The sequence below is a fragment of the Gasterosteus aculeatus genome, chromosome 17, assembly GCF_964276395.1.
Source record: "Gasterosteus aculeatus chromosome 17, fGasAcu3.hap1.1, whole genome shotgun sequence".
In the NCBI taxonomy this organism is placed as follows: domain Eukaryota; kingdom Metazoa; phylum Chordata; class Actinopteri; order Perciformes; family Gasterosteidae; genus Gasterosteus; species Gasterosteus aculeatus.
Genome location: NC_135705.1, coordinates 7,043,101 through 7,059,881, shown reverse-complemented (window position 1 = coordinate 7,059,881; position 16,781 = coordinate 7,043,101). Strand labels below are relative to the sequence as shown.

The 16,781-nt window shown below is 45.9% G+C and overlaps 1 protein-coding gene across 3 annotated transcripts in view; it reads left to right on the top strand.

Moving 5' to 3' along the window:
- The window catches only part of foxj3 (forkhead box J3), a 59,605-nt gene extending 44,784 nt beyond the window's left edge, over positions 1-14,821 (top strand). For all 3 annotated transcript variants that reach the window (XM_078091841.1, XM_078091842.1, XM_078091844.1), the window contains 9 exons: positions 1,509-1,592; positions 3,004-3,105; positions 6,799-6,927; positions 8,424-8,598; positions 10,864-11,331; positions 11,923-12,024; positions 12,561-12,752; positions 13,081-13,179; positions 13,307-14,821. In XM_078091841.1, coding sequence (XP_077947967.1) covers positions 1,509-1,592; positions 3,004-3,105; positions 6,799-6,927; positions 8,424-8,598; positions 10,864-11,331; positions 11,923-12,024; positions 12,561-12,752; positions 13,081-13,179; positions 13,307-13,419 — 1,464 coding nt within the window. In that variant the 3' untranslated portion in view covers positions 13,420-14,821. The remainder of the gene's footprint in view (positions 1-1,508; positions 1,593-3,003; positions 3,106-6,798; positions 6,928-8,423; positions 8,599-10,863; positions 11,332-11,922; positions 12,025-12,560; positions 12,753-13,080; positions 13,180-13,306) is intronic.
- The last annotated feature ends 1,960 nt before the right edge of the window (positions 14,822-16,781 follow it).

Genomic DNA, 16,781 nt, shown 5'->3' with positions numbered 1-16,781 from the left:
TACGGGTGGAAGGCAGGTAGTCTCGGTGGGTTACAGGATCTTTTTTTTTTTTTTTTTTTTTTTTCTTTTACAATCTTTACAGCAGCCTTTGTTTTGAGGCTGCAGACGACTCCACACATCTATTTGAATTGCTACAGTACACTGCAGTATATTTTTGAATAATTTAATGGCTCTTTATGTTTCTTTTTTCCCAGTCAACTCTCTTGGGGTGGGTGTAGGGAAATGCAGAAACTCCCCTCCCATGAGGGTTAACTTAATGCTTTCTCCCCCCCTCCCTAATTAAAATAAACTACACCAAGCGCGGCTTTGTCTTTTGTGACCCTGCGTTTTGAAACATCTGTATCTCGGTGCCTACACGTAGGCATAGAGGAGAAAAGACCATCTCTCACCTTTACATTAGTTGATCGGTGAAGCTTCTAGTAAAAACATAAACTGGGTGATGATGTGTCTGCTGCCTTTCACAGTAACCTACATCGATATGAGATGTTTCTTCATCTCTGGTTGATTGTGCTGTGAATTATTCTTCCCTCTAAGGAAAATGTTAATTGACCCCAAAACCTCTCACATATTAAAACTTTTTATTTTAACCCCCTGACAAATATAGGCCAACCCTGGCTTTTCCTTTTAACAATTGCAGCAGTGATGTGTGCTAGCTGTAAACAAAATAACAAGAGCAGGCCATTATGTAGAGGTTATTGTATAGATACTTACTATACGGCTCGTTCTACGGCCTGTCCTGTGGTTGAGAATTTCTCATGGAAATAACAATTATTCTCTCTGCCAAGGAAGTAATTTTAAAGGTCCTGATCTCCCCTCCTCTGGACAATTGAGATTTTATCCAGGGTCATATGAAATATTAAACATGTATTCTGAACTTGCAGCGCCCTTGGGTAAAATCTGTACTGTGTGCCGCGCGGCCCTGTTTGTTTGGAGGAAGAGAACCATTGAAAAATAAATTAAATGTGGCTCAATGCAAAGATAAATAATGCAGCCTGGATGTGGGATTGCTAGCTGCAGCCCCGGAGCCAGCCCAACTGTTCTCTTCTTGATTAGCCTTGCTCAGACCTCAACAAGGAAGCAACACGGCGGGGCCAGCGCCGCCTCCCTTCCTGGGCTGAGGCTGGAGCCTTCATCCTTGGCAGCAGCACTGCGATTCGGAACCTGAGGCTGAGGAAGTACAGCTTCGGGAAAGGCTTAGCGTTTTCAGCGCCAGCAGCTGCCCTCACCAGACTCTCATTGAGAAGCAGCCGCAGAGGAGGAAAAGCATTTCTTACTAACAAAGCCCACCCACACGCTGCACAAACTCCCAGCTATCAACTCCGCTAAAGACCGGGGCCGATAGGACGGGCATCGGCAGAGCGCGGGAGCTCTCTGATTTCTAAATAATGTCGTACACAAAGGGGGAGATGGGAAGCTGGTGTGGTGGTCTAATGCGTGGTGTCTAATGCAAATGTGAAAAGGCGATGCGTTATGTTTTATCAACTGACGGGCCTCTCTTGTGTCTACAGGGCTCTTACTGGGCCATCGACACCAACCCAAAGGAGGACGCCTTGCCCACGCGGCCAAAGAAGAGGCCGCGCTCTGGAGAACGGGTGAGTCTGGTGACTGAACGAGAGATAAATACACCATCCACATACGCCGTTCCTCTGCTCACTGCTCTGCCCTTCTTCTCCGGTTCAATACTCAGCCTGTTTTTCTGTGTCTCGGTTTTCCTTTTGACCTCCTTTCTCTCCCACTCTTTCTCTACCACATGCAAACACGCGTGTATAGACACACACACACACACACACACACACACAGACTCCGTTGGAGTTTGTATCCAGACTTTATGTAACTGCCTCTCCATGCTGCTTCACTATCCTGTCCTGAAGTGGGGTCCTTAATAATAAACTATGCCCCAGGCAACCATTACATACATTAAATTCTGCGCTCAATTTTTATTTTTTCAACATAAATTAATGCAGAATTGTGCACTCCGGTTATTCTGAGCGGGCGCTTTTGTCTTTAATTATGCATGAGTTTGGTCCAGCCGCACGTACAGCTGCGCAGGTCTCTCTGAGCTGCTCAGATTGACCCGGCCCTCGGGCGTCCCCCACACGGCGAGCTCTCGTCTCCTCCTTACCCACAATGTGGCTGACCAGAGGCAACGGGGACGGGAGGATCCTGTTTGGCCGGCGAGGCGGACGAGCTAACTCACACGCACGTGAAACCCAGGATGCTGTTCATACAGTCGCCTCACGGCATCGAAACCCCACCCCCTTCATTCAACAAAGTGTGACTCTTTTGTTGGTGTGAGATTTTGGATTCAATTAAACTAAAGGTCCCGGGCCAAAGCAATTGTTTTTAATACACAGCTCTGCCAACAGTTTCAGCTGAAGCTCTCCTGACGCTGCTCTGTTGATTTGAGCCTGACCCAAAAGAACGCACAGAGTGAAGAGTGTTTTCTGTAGGACACATGCACTGTGCTAAGCCTCCCTCCCTCTCCTCCTCTCCCTCTCCCCCCCAGACACTGCCTACAAGGCATTCCATCAAGAGTCAGACATTGAAATTGAGTTTGGGAAATCTCATTTATGTTTATCATGAATTAAAAATGGTATTGTTGGCAGTCAATCCTCTTACAGTAAGCAGTTTTGCGAGACAGGCATGGTGCCGTTATCTCTTATAACAGTGCTCCTGTACACCAAGACGAGGGCACGCGTGCGTGTTTCGGTGGGAGGTGAGGGTTGGGTTCAGGGGGGAGGCGTCTCCACGTCTAAGAAAGCACAGTTGCAAATGTGACCTAAATAAAGGTGCTGCTCTGCCAAATGACAATAGACCTGCTTTATTTTTGTTGTACCGTGCAGTTGGACATGTGTCTGTTCTAAGCAGGAGATTTGTCACAAACGTAAAGCAGGTTCTTTCCTTGCATCCTGCAGCAGGATCTCTAATTAGATGATGTTGAATTTGTATTATAATATTTTTTTTTTTTTGTCTGCCTCCGCACCCCGCCCCCAACCCCCACAGGCATCCACGCCGTACAGCCTGGAGTCGGAGTCTTTGGGGATGGAGTGTATGATCTCTGGAAGTGCCTCTCCAACACTGGCAATCAACACTGTGACTAACAAGGTACTAGAGCCAGCCATCCAGCCTCCAGCTCCAACACACACCTGGCTACACTGCTGCACCCTGACCCCACCCACTTCTCCAACCACCTACTGCAATATTCCCCACAGAAAGAGGAGCACTCGAGTGGAGGGGAGATACACACGCTCATATGCCTAAAGCTTCTCTGCAATGCAACCCACACCAAAATACACAGAACTTATCTGCACTGCAGCACCTTTTTTCCTCCACAACAACAGGCAGCCAGCTCTTGTTATCTTCAGCGCGGAAATGTGATGCTCGCACTGATACTTGGCCCGTTGTAACCTGATCGACCCCACACAGTCCCGTGCAGACTCTCGATAGGATACACCCAGCGCGGCGTGGGGTTTCTGTCTTCACACCTGTAGAGGAGACTGGCGCTCAGTCGTGTTTGTCATTCTGTGACCACGTTACGCCGCGACACTACAGGCTACGCGACACCTCTGCTGCTGCTTCCAATAGCTTTGTTTTTTTTCTTCTTTTTTTTTAAACCAATATGCGTAAAAGCTTGGAGCCACTTGTACATCACAGAGCAAAGCTACGGGGACTGCTAGCAGTCAGCTGTGAGTGTGCCGCTCACTCTGAAATTTAAATAGGCTTTTTAACCTTAAGCTCTCATCCTCTGGGCCCAGTGGGGGCAGTTCTCGAGTGCACTTTTAAAAAGCCTACAAGAGTCGCTTATTCATTTGAAGCGGGCATTACCCAAAAAAAAAAATGAACAGGACTGTTTGTGTGAGACTCAACAGTCTGATCCTATGTCGTTGTGTGTGTGATACAAGTTGTGTGTACATGCATTTACAGTATTTCAGTGTTTCAGCTCGTTTTGACGGGGATGTCAACTCTGTGCAGTTTCTATTAGGGAACGTGCCATTTTTCATCTTGCTCTAGCAGACAGATTTATGTGTGGGGGAAGATTTGGGGGAATTTTTCTTCTGTGATTACTACAAACTCGCCACAGCACCAGTCTCCACCAGTGGTAGTGCATAATGACGCTAATGTAGAAAGCTGACTGCTTAAAGTTTGGACTTCTGCCATAAATACCTTGAGTCAAATAACTCATCAGCAACAAGCAGAAAGCATCGAAACGAGACGTGGCAGGTGTGGTTGCGACAACCGATGGAAATAACTTATGGTTGGTCTCGTTTATACATTTGATAGTGACGAGAGCCGTTCCGACAAAGGGAACTACCAATACGTCTGAGGCCTTAACCCCTCGGAGAGATCTTGTTTCTCACTGTCTTACACTGTAAACACACGACAGGCCACGCCTCTTTCGGTGCAGTGAGCCAAGCCACAGGAATTCCCTCTCTGGTTTTCTCTCTCTCTCCTTCATTCCCGCCTTGGGAGACGCTGGCAGGGCGAACACCGAACTAGCAGGAATCTTTTCTTTTTCTCTTCTGTCGGACATTCCTCACAAGATTGTCCCTCCTAGTGTTTATTTCTTTCTTTCTTTGTGTGTCTTTCTCACGGAAACTCAAATGGTCAGGGCGGGGGGGGGGGGGCGGGGGGGGGTGGTAGGCCTAAAACATTGGCTTGAATGTGATGAAACTCTGGCACTGAAGTGTGATGATGAAGGGAAACGGGATTGTTGTGAAGTGTGTTTGCTGATGAATAGTCTGGCTTTTTTTTTCCCGGTGCTTCGCTCTTTCTCTTCCTCTCTAACAAATCCCTTCCTTCTCTCCGCCTCTCCCTGTCTGTTCCACCCTGCACGCGGGGATTGTGCTGAACACTAGCTGGTATTGTTGGATACACCTGGGCCAATCTTGCTTTGATTTCATAATCCATGTCTCATGCTCCAGATTAGGCCCCCATGTAAAAGACACCTCTGGCTTTTTACTTAATTCGGTGCTAAGAATAGAACTCTGACTCGCTTGCCTGCTAGCTAACGCTGTACACAGTATTTACTGTGGAGCTGGTCCTGCCTGCACAAGCATGCCTGCCTCTGTCTGTGTTTTCATATGTGTGTGTGTCTGTTATCCAGCCGTTGTGCACATTCGTGGCTGAAGAAGTGTGTGTGTGTGTGTGTGTGTGTGTGTCGTGTGTGTCGTATGTTTGTGTGTGTGTGTCGTATGTTTGTGTGTGTGTGTGTGTGTGTCGTATGTTTGTGTGTGTGTGTGTGTGTGTCGTATGTTTGTGCGTGCGTCTACGTATGTGGGCGAGATGCGACTGCGTTAGTATAGTGGGGCTGATGTTGTAGACGTGCTTAAGCCGTCAGTGTTCGCTGCTCCTTGGGTTCCCCCTTGGGTTCCCCCCTTCACGCTAGTGAACACTGGAGCCAAGCCCACACTGAGCAGAGGAAGGCTAGAGTTGCGTAATGAGCTTCTCCTGCCCCCCCCTCCTTCTTTGTACAGTGATGTCTGGATTTAACGGTTGCGCTGTTTTTGTGTTTTTTTAAATGTTTAGTGCTTCTCATCTCATTCTACTGGCTTAGGGGAAAAGCTCCATATTAAAAGCTTAATATAGTGGGACGCTCTCGCTCTGCATGTGTGCGCCCCGGAGTCGTACCAGCACGTTAGTCAGCGGGCCCATCAGTCGGAGCGGAGGAGGCAGTCGAGGCGGCCCGGGTTTCCTCGTGGGCTCGGCGGTAGCTCCCGGTGCCTCAGCAGAAAGGCGAGTGGCAGGATGCCGGACAAGGCCCGGCTGCCACTGCTGTCTCATTGTGCAGAGGACACACAGCCAACTTTGTTCCATTTGGAGTGATGAGCAGAAGCCACCATGCTGCAGTCAGTCACAGGCGAACACGCACGCACGCATGCACGCACACGCACACACACGCACACACCATTCCTTCAAATGCCGGGACCTCTTCCACCGCCACACAATCGGTGCATTGCCGCCATTACTTTCTCACAATGCAGAAATCAACGCATGGGCTATTCTCTGTGGGCATCATTATATTTATTATCTGGATTTTTCTTTCTCTTGTCTTAATTGTGCGACAGCACACTTTATTTGGGAAGGTCTGGAACGCCTGTAAGACGATAATTAAGATTGTCGTCCCGAAGTGCTTCGGCTAGTTTTGCTGCTTTACTGAAAGGTCAGCGTCTCGGCCGCACTGAAGTCTTTTGTTCGCTGTCCCCAACGTATTTGCGCTCGGTGAGCAGATGTGGCTGACATCGCTAGTAGTGTGACCTTTAGTGATAGGAATGTCTCAGCTGTCCCCAGACTCCTTCCCACGTTAAACTCAAAAACCCCTCAGTGACTGTGGTGGGTGTTCAGCAGCACCTTATGTCTCTCTCTCACACACACACACACACACACACACACACACACACACACACACCCTGGGTGGAGTGGAAAGTCCTCTGCTGTTGTGACGTGTCACTGCATGCAGCACACACGCACGCTCAGGATTTATATTTCCACGTTGAATGATATTGTTTCAGTGCGGAACAGCGGCATCTCGGAGGAATGCCCCACCGTCGGCAGGGTCTCTGATGACAATTAGGAATTTAAATCACTAGTTTCCTCCTCATACGATATCGACATATTATGTTCTTTCTTTGGACAACAATTTGATATTTGCAGATATCACAAACTCATGCCAATGTTGATTTAAATTTGATTGACTTTAGGGTCCCTGGAATCCATATGCAAACTCACAAAAGGCAGCACAGAAGTTGTTTGCATGTGTGTCTCTGGGATAAAAAGCTAACGCACATGTATGTGTTTCAGGTGGCGCTGTACAACACAGACCAGGAAGGGAGCGATAGTCCAAGAAGCAGCCTTAACAACAGTCTGTCCGATCAGAGTCTGGCCTCCGTCAATCTCAACAGTGTGGGCAGTGTGCACAGCTACACACCGGTAAGACCGATCAATCTACGTTTTGCGGTGGTACAAAGATGTAACAAACGCCCTGCCGTGGCGGTGCGCCGTCGCCCTGCTGTTACTTAAAGGATGCTGGTAATTCCGGATGTCGATGTTGCAGCCCATGAATGTCAACAAAAAGATATTTATATAGATGTGTTGTAGCCGATGATCTGTTTAGCGGCAAGGTGAAAAGGCCGGCTGATGAATGCTCTTTCCATCCGAATCGTTCAAGCTGTGGGAGAGCCCCAGTCGCGAAATGAATGAAAATAAAACACCCCCAGACTTGGAAGGTGTACCGTATCCCACATTTCATCTGATCGGAAAGCCCCGGGAGGCGTTCTTCAGAGGAGCCAGCCGTAGACGGCAACAGACGAAGGTTCAGGGGGGGACATGCGCCAGAGTACAACATCAGGAAGGGGGTTAAGGGAAACAGAGAGAAATGTGCACGCTCCTGGAAGCCAGACAAAGGAAAGCGCTTCCTCTGATGTCCTCCCACCAGAGATGCCCCCTCTTTGGTGTGGTCCTCCTGCATCCTAGAGTGCTCCCTGCTCCAGGCGCTGAGCATCGATCGGCTCAGCCTGATGGATGTGCTCGCTCGCTCGCTCTCTTTCTCTCACACAGCCAAAGCAGCAGCGGCTCACAATAAACACTCTGGCTTTATTTTCACCTCTTCACTCTCACCCGAGCCAGACTGTGAGCCGTGCACTTCAGCAGCCCGGCTACATCTTCCGGAGGGGAAGACGTTGCGATCCAAAATTGGCCGCGACTTCCGTGGTAATACTAGCCCCATAGTTGACACGGGTCAGGTCATGCGTTTGTGAAATAGCGCTGTTTTCTCCTCCCCACGGTGATTCTCGTAGACTGACTCAAGGCTGGAGGGGGGAGCGCTGCTCGCCGCCTCACAGCTCGGGGCAGTGCATAGCATTGACCGCCCACACTAATACATGGATAAAATGGCTGCTTATTTGTACAAGGTATTGTTATTGATTTTTGTTTTAAATACATTTTGCTCGGCCACCAGAGTATTGGATTTGTGTCCATTTGAATTGGTCTTTTAATGGTATGTGAGCCAAGACGGCAACTAAGCACTGACCTAGATCACTGGTCTGTTTTATTGTTGTTTATAAGCTGAGTGAAGGACACCTCTTCAGACCGAAACAACACTGTTCAAGTGGCTCCTCTGAAGACTCCAACCGGCCTCATATTTGACTTTTGCGTTAGTTTTGCGCATTTAGATGAGTCTCAAACTGCATTTAAAATCAATATTTGTTTTTGTGGATCCATGTCCAGATGAAAAGTATGTGTATTATTGATGTTTTAAACATTACACTTTGCTCCTCATAGCATCCTTTGTGCATTTAGTAAACATGTAGCCAGTGCACTTTCACAAAGGAATCTGTCATAAATAGAAAATTAAACTCATTGTGATCAAGGGAACATACTTTTAATTTTGTTAATCTCAAGCGCTCTTTACCTCCTCGTCTCTCCAGGTGAGCAGTCACCCGGAGCCCGTGTCCCAGTCTATGAGCCTCCAGCAGCCCCCACAGTCCCAATACAACATGCCCGACAGGGACAAGCAGCTCCTGTTCTCCGAATTTGAAGATCTCAGTGCCTCCTTCCGCAGCCTTTATAAGTCTGTTTTTGAGCAGTCCTTCAGCCAACAAGGTGAGTGGTCTCCCAGGAGCATCAAGTGGAAATCTAATAGAGAGCCTAAGCTTTGTTTATCAAGGAATACGATGATTCTCCAAGCGATTTTGCTAATGTTGGTTTGTTCTTAACAGCTGGGGCTATGGAGAGTCTTTAGGTACTAATTAGATTTACTGTGAAGTGAGCAGGTATTCTACAGGCTGAGTATTTTCATGGTCTTTTGCCAGAGTAATGTGGAAACTGCCCCATTTCATATTCATATAAGCCGAGTCTGCGAGATCATGTCTTAAATATTTCATTAGAGGATGTAAAACGAGATGTTACTGCATTCATTTAATGGTTAAAGCAGATCGGATACGCTAGCCTCCGATTTTCAAATAAGTTTTCTGCGTCTTGTCACATATTAAATATTTTGTCATGTGGGCAGTGTTTTATCAGGAGTGAAGGAGGTCAATTCGGCTGTATTTGAGGTTCATTTGTCATAATGATGGGGAATTTGCATGATATTATACATAGTAGCTGAGAAAGCACAGCTTTTCAAACCTCTACAATTCCCTCCACAACAAAATGCATTTGGCTTGTAATCTGATTGACTGATAAACAAAGAGCACTTGACAAGCAGGTTATGAGCAAAGTAGACTGAGCTTTCTGTGTATAACCTACTTTCACAAATCAAATGCATTTCATGCTAATTTTTTTCAAAGCGTTCCTCTCCTTTAATCTACCATCTATGTTTCATTAGTTCAAAGTTGTTACCTTTTTTTTACGCGCATAAAAGTCAAATCTCTTAGTCAGACAAGCTTTAGCAATTAAAAAGCGTAAATAATCGAGCAAGAGGATTTCACACCCTGCCGCTGTAGACAGTGAGCTAATTCACTGGCTTTGATAATAGGTAATGAGCTCGCATTATTATTCTGGTGCCGCGTTAATTGCTTTCTGTATTTCCCTGGTTGGACAATGGGCTTTCTGTGCTGATAAGAGATGCACCTTTGTCACCCCTGCAGAGAGTGCTACGTGCCGATTGTGGAGGTGCAGGTTAGAGTCGGCTCTAAAAGCACTCCAGTGAAATAGGTTTACTGTGCCAAAGCTGTGAAGGACGGGGCCTCTTAAGACCACTCCCTGCCACTCAGATGATTGCAGTTGGGTGTGCAGATGTTCACGTTCCAGTCATGTCGGTTTTAAGAGCCGCGGCGGCGGCACAATGAATTTTGTCAGAGACAATCCAGGGGTGTGTCACTGGGAAGGAGAGGCGACGGCAGCTCGGGAGCCTCCGAGAACGCAACTGATGCTGAGTCACAGCTGCTCCGTCCCAAGTGTCCAGCTGCTTAAAGGAATTCTTCAGCGCCATAATGACCATTTTTACATCAATTACTTGCATCGCGTGGCCTTGAATTTGAGCCTTATTCCTCCACTGCTAATGAAGACCGACAAGAACTACTAACACAAAACTATAACAAAACATCCGTTAAATAGTACAATTTGTAAAGCACGAGGTGGAAGTTTCATATGGGACGACCTTGTCTTTCTGTTTGTCCTAAAGTGCATTATATTCACCTCATTCTGTAAATTGTGTATTTTGGTGTCCGTCTCATTTCCCAATATACGGTTTCAGCTAAATATCGTTTCATTAATTATGAATTATATTTCAGTTCATTTATCAAATATGAATTCTTTTCAAATCAATGATTCCTAGAATCAAATGGCTTATTGTGTGATCCGGAACCCAAATATATTACAATTACAATGAGAAGAAACAGAAAAGTAGCGAATTCTCAAAAATTGTGCCGGAGCACGTTGCTTCTTTCCACAAAATCAATCGTCATCCATCTTCAAAGCCGCTTATCCTTCACACAGGGTCGTGGGGGGGCTGGAGTCAATCCCAGCAAACATCGGGCGAGAGACGGGGTGCACCCTGGATAGCTCGCTAACCCAGAGACAAACAACTATCCACACGCCTATGGGCACTTTAGAGCCAATCAACCAAATCCCCAGAGCCAACAATACCACAAATATGTGCCTGAGGCTATTTGCCTTTTCTGTATTTTGAAGATATTTAGACAATTTTATATTAACAATACAAAAAAGGTTTTACGTTTTTTTTTTTGTTATTACACATTTACATTTGTTAGACAAAGTGACTTAGCAACCTGTAATTGCCAATTAAGTCAACCTTTTTATAACGTTTAGCAGTACTATCACAAACAAATAGTTGATTTTCTGTCTGACCCGCCTGTTTAAGCACTGTTAATCAAAAGCTTTGTGTTGGTGTGTTTTGTTTCCCAGGTCTGATGGGCATACCGTCTGATTCCCCTCAGCAGTCCCACACCTCCTGCTCCTACCAGCACTCCCCCAGTGGCACCATTAGCACTCAGAACAGCCTCTCAAACAACCAACCCAACAGCCACCCCAACAGCCACCCCGCCAACACGGGCCAGGTAACCCTGTCCCACCCGGCCCAAGCCCACGCCGGCCACGGCTCCCCCCACGCACAGCACCTCCCGCAGCACGGCGGCCCCCACAACCAACACAGCCAACACGCCCAGCACAGCCAGCACCCGCAGCACGCTGCGCACTCCCAGCACGGGCAGCACCCGTCGCAGCACCCGCCCCACGGCCAGCACCCGCAGCAACACACGCAGCACCCCTCCCAACACACGCAGCACAGCCAGCACCCGTCTCAGCACGGACAGCCGCATCCGAGCCTCTCCCACCAGCCCCATCCTACCCAGCAACAGATGGCCTGCAACACAGGTAAGAGCCTCGGTCTGCCGTGGTGGTCGGCGCGTTGTTCTCGCCTCACCGGCGTCGTCACTCAAACACGTAACCAACCTAATAGAAACAACAGCGGCAGATGTTTTTTTTATTGTCATCTTTGGCCGTAAAGCGTTTAGAAATGGTCATCTGCTGTGGAAATGTATGGAATGGAAAGGTGCTACTCAGTAAATCATTTTCTGATTTATTGTCTGTGCTGTTGTGAGAACAAAGCAATGCTGCAGCCAGTGATTCCGGGAGCTCTCGCAGAGTCGACTGGCTCCTCCTGGTGGTCACAGCTCTGAACTCAACTGTCGGACAGCCTGAGAAACTCTTTGATTTGGTGCCACCGTTTCATGCATTTGGCGAACTGCAATGAAATGCATCATCGGGCCCAATTATCAGATCCGGAGTTCATAAAAATTACAGCAGCAATGTTTGCTTTTTTCCATACATGTGACCATAAATATGGACTAAATCTATATTTTTCCCAAAAGGGAACTTGGTGTCGGGACCAAAATGATAATTTACCCCGCAGGTCTCTCATCCTGAAATGTTACAGATAGTATGCTGTGTGTGTGTGTGTTGCAGGTTTACTGTCAGACTGGTACCCAAATCTGGATGCACTGAAAGAAAGCTGTCGTATTGCTAGCAGCTATAACTGGGCTGATGTCGACCTTTCACCTTTCCAAGGTGCGGTTTGGACACAAATATCAAACATTTGATAGTAACGTAATGTATTTGATTTATTTGTTTGAGATTACGATTTTTTTAGATTACACAGGAAACCAAACATTTAAATCCAGCAGCTGATAGTACAGTACTGCCCCAGCTTTTGATTGAGTGCTGTTGAGTGTTGACACAGTGCAGTTGATTACAAGTTTAATTAAACTGAGCTCTTCAATTAAATAACACTGCCTTCAAGTTTAATTACCAAAACACTGAGCTCAGCAGGTCAGTTTATCCAATTACAGTCTAGGATTGCAAGGTAGGATGTTTTTTAAAATATCCCCCACTGAAGGTTACTGACATAATTAATATATATTGCAACCAAGTTTTTATGTTTGTTAATTAGTTTCTCATTTACTAAATTGATATTCTTTGGACAGTCGGCTGGTGCAGTTTTTCATTTATCACAAAGGCATTTTAGTGCGGACGCATACTCTCACTAGCTCTGATAGTAACTCTAGTTGTTCTGTCTACAAATGTGCCTTTTTATGGTCCCTTAGGGTTGAGAGAGAGTATGAGACAAGCAGAGTTGAACAATTGGTCCCTGGAACCCACCCAGATCGCCGACCTCTGCTCGTCCATCAACCAGTTTTTTGCCCGCACCGGTGTAATCCAGCCACAAGGGGCAGTGCAGCCTCCTGTTTGTCATGGCCCCATGCACCCCAGCAAAGCCAGCCAGCACCTCAACACAGGTTAACCTTAACCCCACCGCCGCATTTCTACCACGGATTGATTGAATGGGTTCAGTTCATCATCGTATAAATATCTGCCATTGTCTGATGACGTTGTCGCTTACAGTTCCCTCTACTTTAAAGTGCCAACTGTCTTTTTTTAGCGCACAATGAATCTGCTTGCTCTTCATACCAATGATTCTTTTTTGGCTTGTGACCAGTTAAAGTAAAAATTGTGTACCAAATGTCTACCAAATGCAACTAGTTAAAACAAACAATTATTGTTATGTTTCACCTGTGCATAGCAACTGAGGCTTTAATTAAAGTTGTGCAACTATTCTGTCTGCAGGAAATCTCTACATGGACACCAGACAGAGCATGCCAATGATGGGTCCTCCAGGATATCCACACATGCCCCCCATGAGCAGCACAGGACCCACAATGACAGGTGACATGAAGACACAGAGAAGGACACGATTTGCATGTTTGTTTGAAGCCCGGTACGAAACGTTGGGTCACAGTAGAAGAGCTCCTGCGTCTGACTTGTCCTTCTCCCTCCCTCCCTCTCTCTCCAGGACACCATGCACAGATGAACCAGCAGCACATGATACCTACCAGAAACTTCCAGATGCATCGCATGCCAGCCGATGACATCCAGGATGACTTTGATTGGGACTCCATTGTCTAGCCACTAGACCTCCTTTTGCAAAAAAAAAAAGAGAGCGAGCGAGGAGAGGAGGTGGAAGCCAGAGGAGGCCCGGCTGAGATGAAAGGCTGCAGGAGGGGGGGCGGAATGCAGAAGAACATTTGACAAAGCTCCGGGAGGAAGACCGACTTCCACGTCCTGACATTTTTACAAGCAAAAGATAACTAGAATAATGTTACTTTGAAGACAATCATATTTAGTTGGACATGTTAAAGTGATTGCTTATGTACTCGTCGAGAGACGAGTAGAACACATTCTCATCCGAACCACGTGCTCCTCAGCTCCTCAGCCAGCCGTCTCCCAGAGTCCAACCCTCCCCGACCCTCTGCTCCGTAACTGTTATGTGATTTGAGCAACGTGTTCAGCTTGTAATTCTTCTCGTGTTGACATTGGCCTCAGCTGCCTCTTGGATGAGTTTATCCCTCTTTAAAAAAAAAAAAAAAAAAGGAAAGGAAAAAAAAAGATGATTTTTGTATTTTTTGTTCGTTTTTAAAGAAACACAGGCCGTCTCTGTGAGTAATGTGATGGTGCTCGTTGGTCACTTTTGGGAGAACGTGGGCCCCACTGTGGCTGGATTGGTGGTGAAGTAAGGTTTACAATAAGTTTGAACAGGGTGTTAAATGTTTAAGCAGGCTTGATATTAAACAAAGGAAAGAGAAAGAGCGAGAGATCACAGAAGGTATCGTAATTGCTTTTCATGGCCACCCAGTGTGATGAGGCTCACTGCAAGGGACTTGTTATGGGAGTACAGCAACCTTTTCTTTCTTTCTTTTTAAAAAATTTTTTTTTTTAGTTCTGTCTCAAGCAATTCAAGCTAAGTAAAAATGAGTGTGAGGGGGATGTCAAACATTTCTTGTCTTTCATTGACAAGATTGTCATTCAACCCAAAGTAACCCGGTCCTCTGTGCACCACGTAGGTTAATGAATGCTTTACCAATCAGAAGCTGTTATCACGTCATGTACTAAACAAGTCACATTTTAAAAGCTAGTTTTAATAGTAGAGATCACGCTTTTTAGGCAAGTGTCCTATTGATCATTAAACAATGATCCAATCATCATTGAGAGACAATTGAATAAAATAAAAAAATGTTATAAAGTCTGATTAGTATTGCTGATCAGCAAAGCACCAATAAATCTCTCCTAAAAAGGAATAACAAATTACCAAATGTCAAAGATGTGTTTGAAGAAAACCTTTTATTATACAGTTGGTCAAGTGGTATTCTCACAATTTGAGAAAAACTTAAATGTTAAAACAATATACGCCCCTATATCATCTTTTTAAACTTTAAAACACCGTGCCCCAGTTCATTGCTCCTGAAATGCAAACCATGTTGTAACATACGAGTCAAAGTAACGAGTAAAACATTAAAAGCCAGTATGAAAAGTTGTGCTTTTAATCTCACTGACTTGAAACATTACTAGTAGACGATATGTCTTTATTTAATGATCAATAGGATATGCATCAGATGTTGTTTCCATTGAAAAAAGGGCCAGGAAAGTCATCAGTTTGAGTTAAGTTCTTTTTGGTTTGGATTATTCTGTCAAATAAGTCAAACCCAAATTCATGCCTTTTTCCACCTGTGGTGCATCAGTTTTTGAATGCTACACTCAGTGTTTGGGACTAAATTGCGGGGATATGATTCTTTCTAAACTGATCGATGCTGTGATTGTTGGATAGTGTCAGACTTTGCTATTATACAATCATAACAGAATGAGAAGTGTGACTCAGAGTGTGTGTGTGTGTGTGTGTGTGTGTGTGTGTTGAACAAATGGATGCGTGCCTGTTTTGGTTCCATTGTAATTTTCGGGCTGTGATTGATTGCTGCGATCATCTCTATGCTATCTATAAGCACAAAAGCAGATGCACACAGCGATTAAAGACTAGATTTGAGATAGTGTTTTTCTTTTCTTTTTTTTCTGTGAAGGGTTTCCGGAGCACAGAACAGGGAGATAATTTTGGAAACGTGTGACAAAGGACTCCTCAGTCAGACAGGTGCTGAACTTTAGAAAAAAAGCCTTTTGCACTTTTTTTTGTTTTGTTTTTTTAGGATGCAAAGCACCTTCTTGATGTCCCTCGCGATGGCAATGAACAGGATTAGTTCTCTCCTCTTCAGTACTGCTAAACTGTGTATGGTGCTTTGCATCTGTAACACTGTGTCCTTGTTTAAAGGAATAGTTCAACATTTTGGGACATACCCTCATTTGCTTCCATGCCAAGAGACGAGAAGGTCGATCGCACTGTGTGTGAATGTGGAGCCCTCGCATACAGGACGGAAATCAGGAAAGCCGCTTAAATGGTTCCATCAAAATCGGCCCCGTTCTGCTCTGCAGGCACCTTTCAAAGCTCACTGATCAACATGCTGTATCTTATTTTTTTCTTTTTCTTTTATCCGTTAGCAAACCTTAACGTTAGGGTTGTGTCAGACTCCTCCCTGACCAGGTGGAGCTGCTAACTTGAGAAATGACATGTTGCTTCATTAGTTTTATCGGTGCTGGGCGGCTGAGAACCAGGTTTCCAATCTGCTTCGAGTTGAGCGCAGACATGAGAGTGGTATCGATCTCAAGTGCGTTTCCCTGAACGTCAAACTAGTTCAGCATCCATGGACTCCAGTGATTGCCGTAGTTTCCGTTTTATATTTGTAAGACAATCTTGGACTGTTTCTTTTTTTCTTAGTCTTCGTTATTGTTAGAAAAGGCCTGTTCTGTTCCTGTTATTGGATATTGTCGAACCAGACGGTATGTTTGATGAAACTAAAAAAAGGGGCCCAGTTTTATGCCGCAGCGCTTCTGTTGAACTTTCCACAGCTTTTGCTGCGCAGATGGAGTCAAGTTCTCTTCTTTCAGCTGATTATCCTGCCATTCGTTTTGACATTTTCCTGCCAATCGCACCCGTCGACACCCGCTTCTTTCAAGTCCGTTTTTTCTGTCTTCCTACATCAAACGTGTGGAGGACTTCCTCCGCGGGGGCGAATTTCAACTACGACTTTTAAAAGTTGTGGTCAACTGCCATAAATTCTTAGTTTGTGCTCAGACCGAATTCTTTAGTGGCACAAGTGGTGACTCTTAGGTGAGCGAGGGCCAAAGGACTGCCGCCGACGGCAGCAGTGAAAAGGCCTCAGCGGCCCTCAGTACGTCTCTGATTGACCTGCGACGGGCGGCGTCCAGGGAGGCCTTTGCCGGCGTGAAAGGAACGTGCGGTTCAGTTCTTCCAGGTGAAGATTTTGAACCCACAACCTAATATTTGAGCACAGTCGCCCGTTAGGAAAACAAAAGATTTCAAACAACAAAAATAAGTGAAGACTGGATCACAATCGCAATTTTGTTGTGTGTGTGTGTGTGTGTGT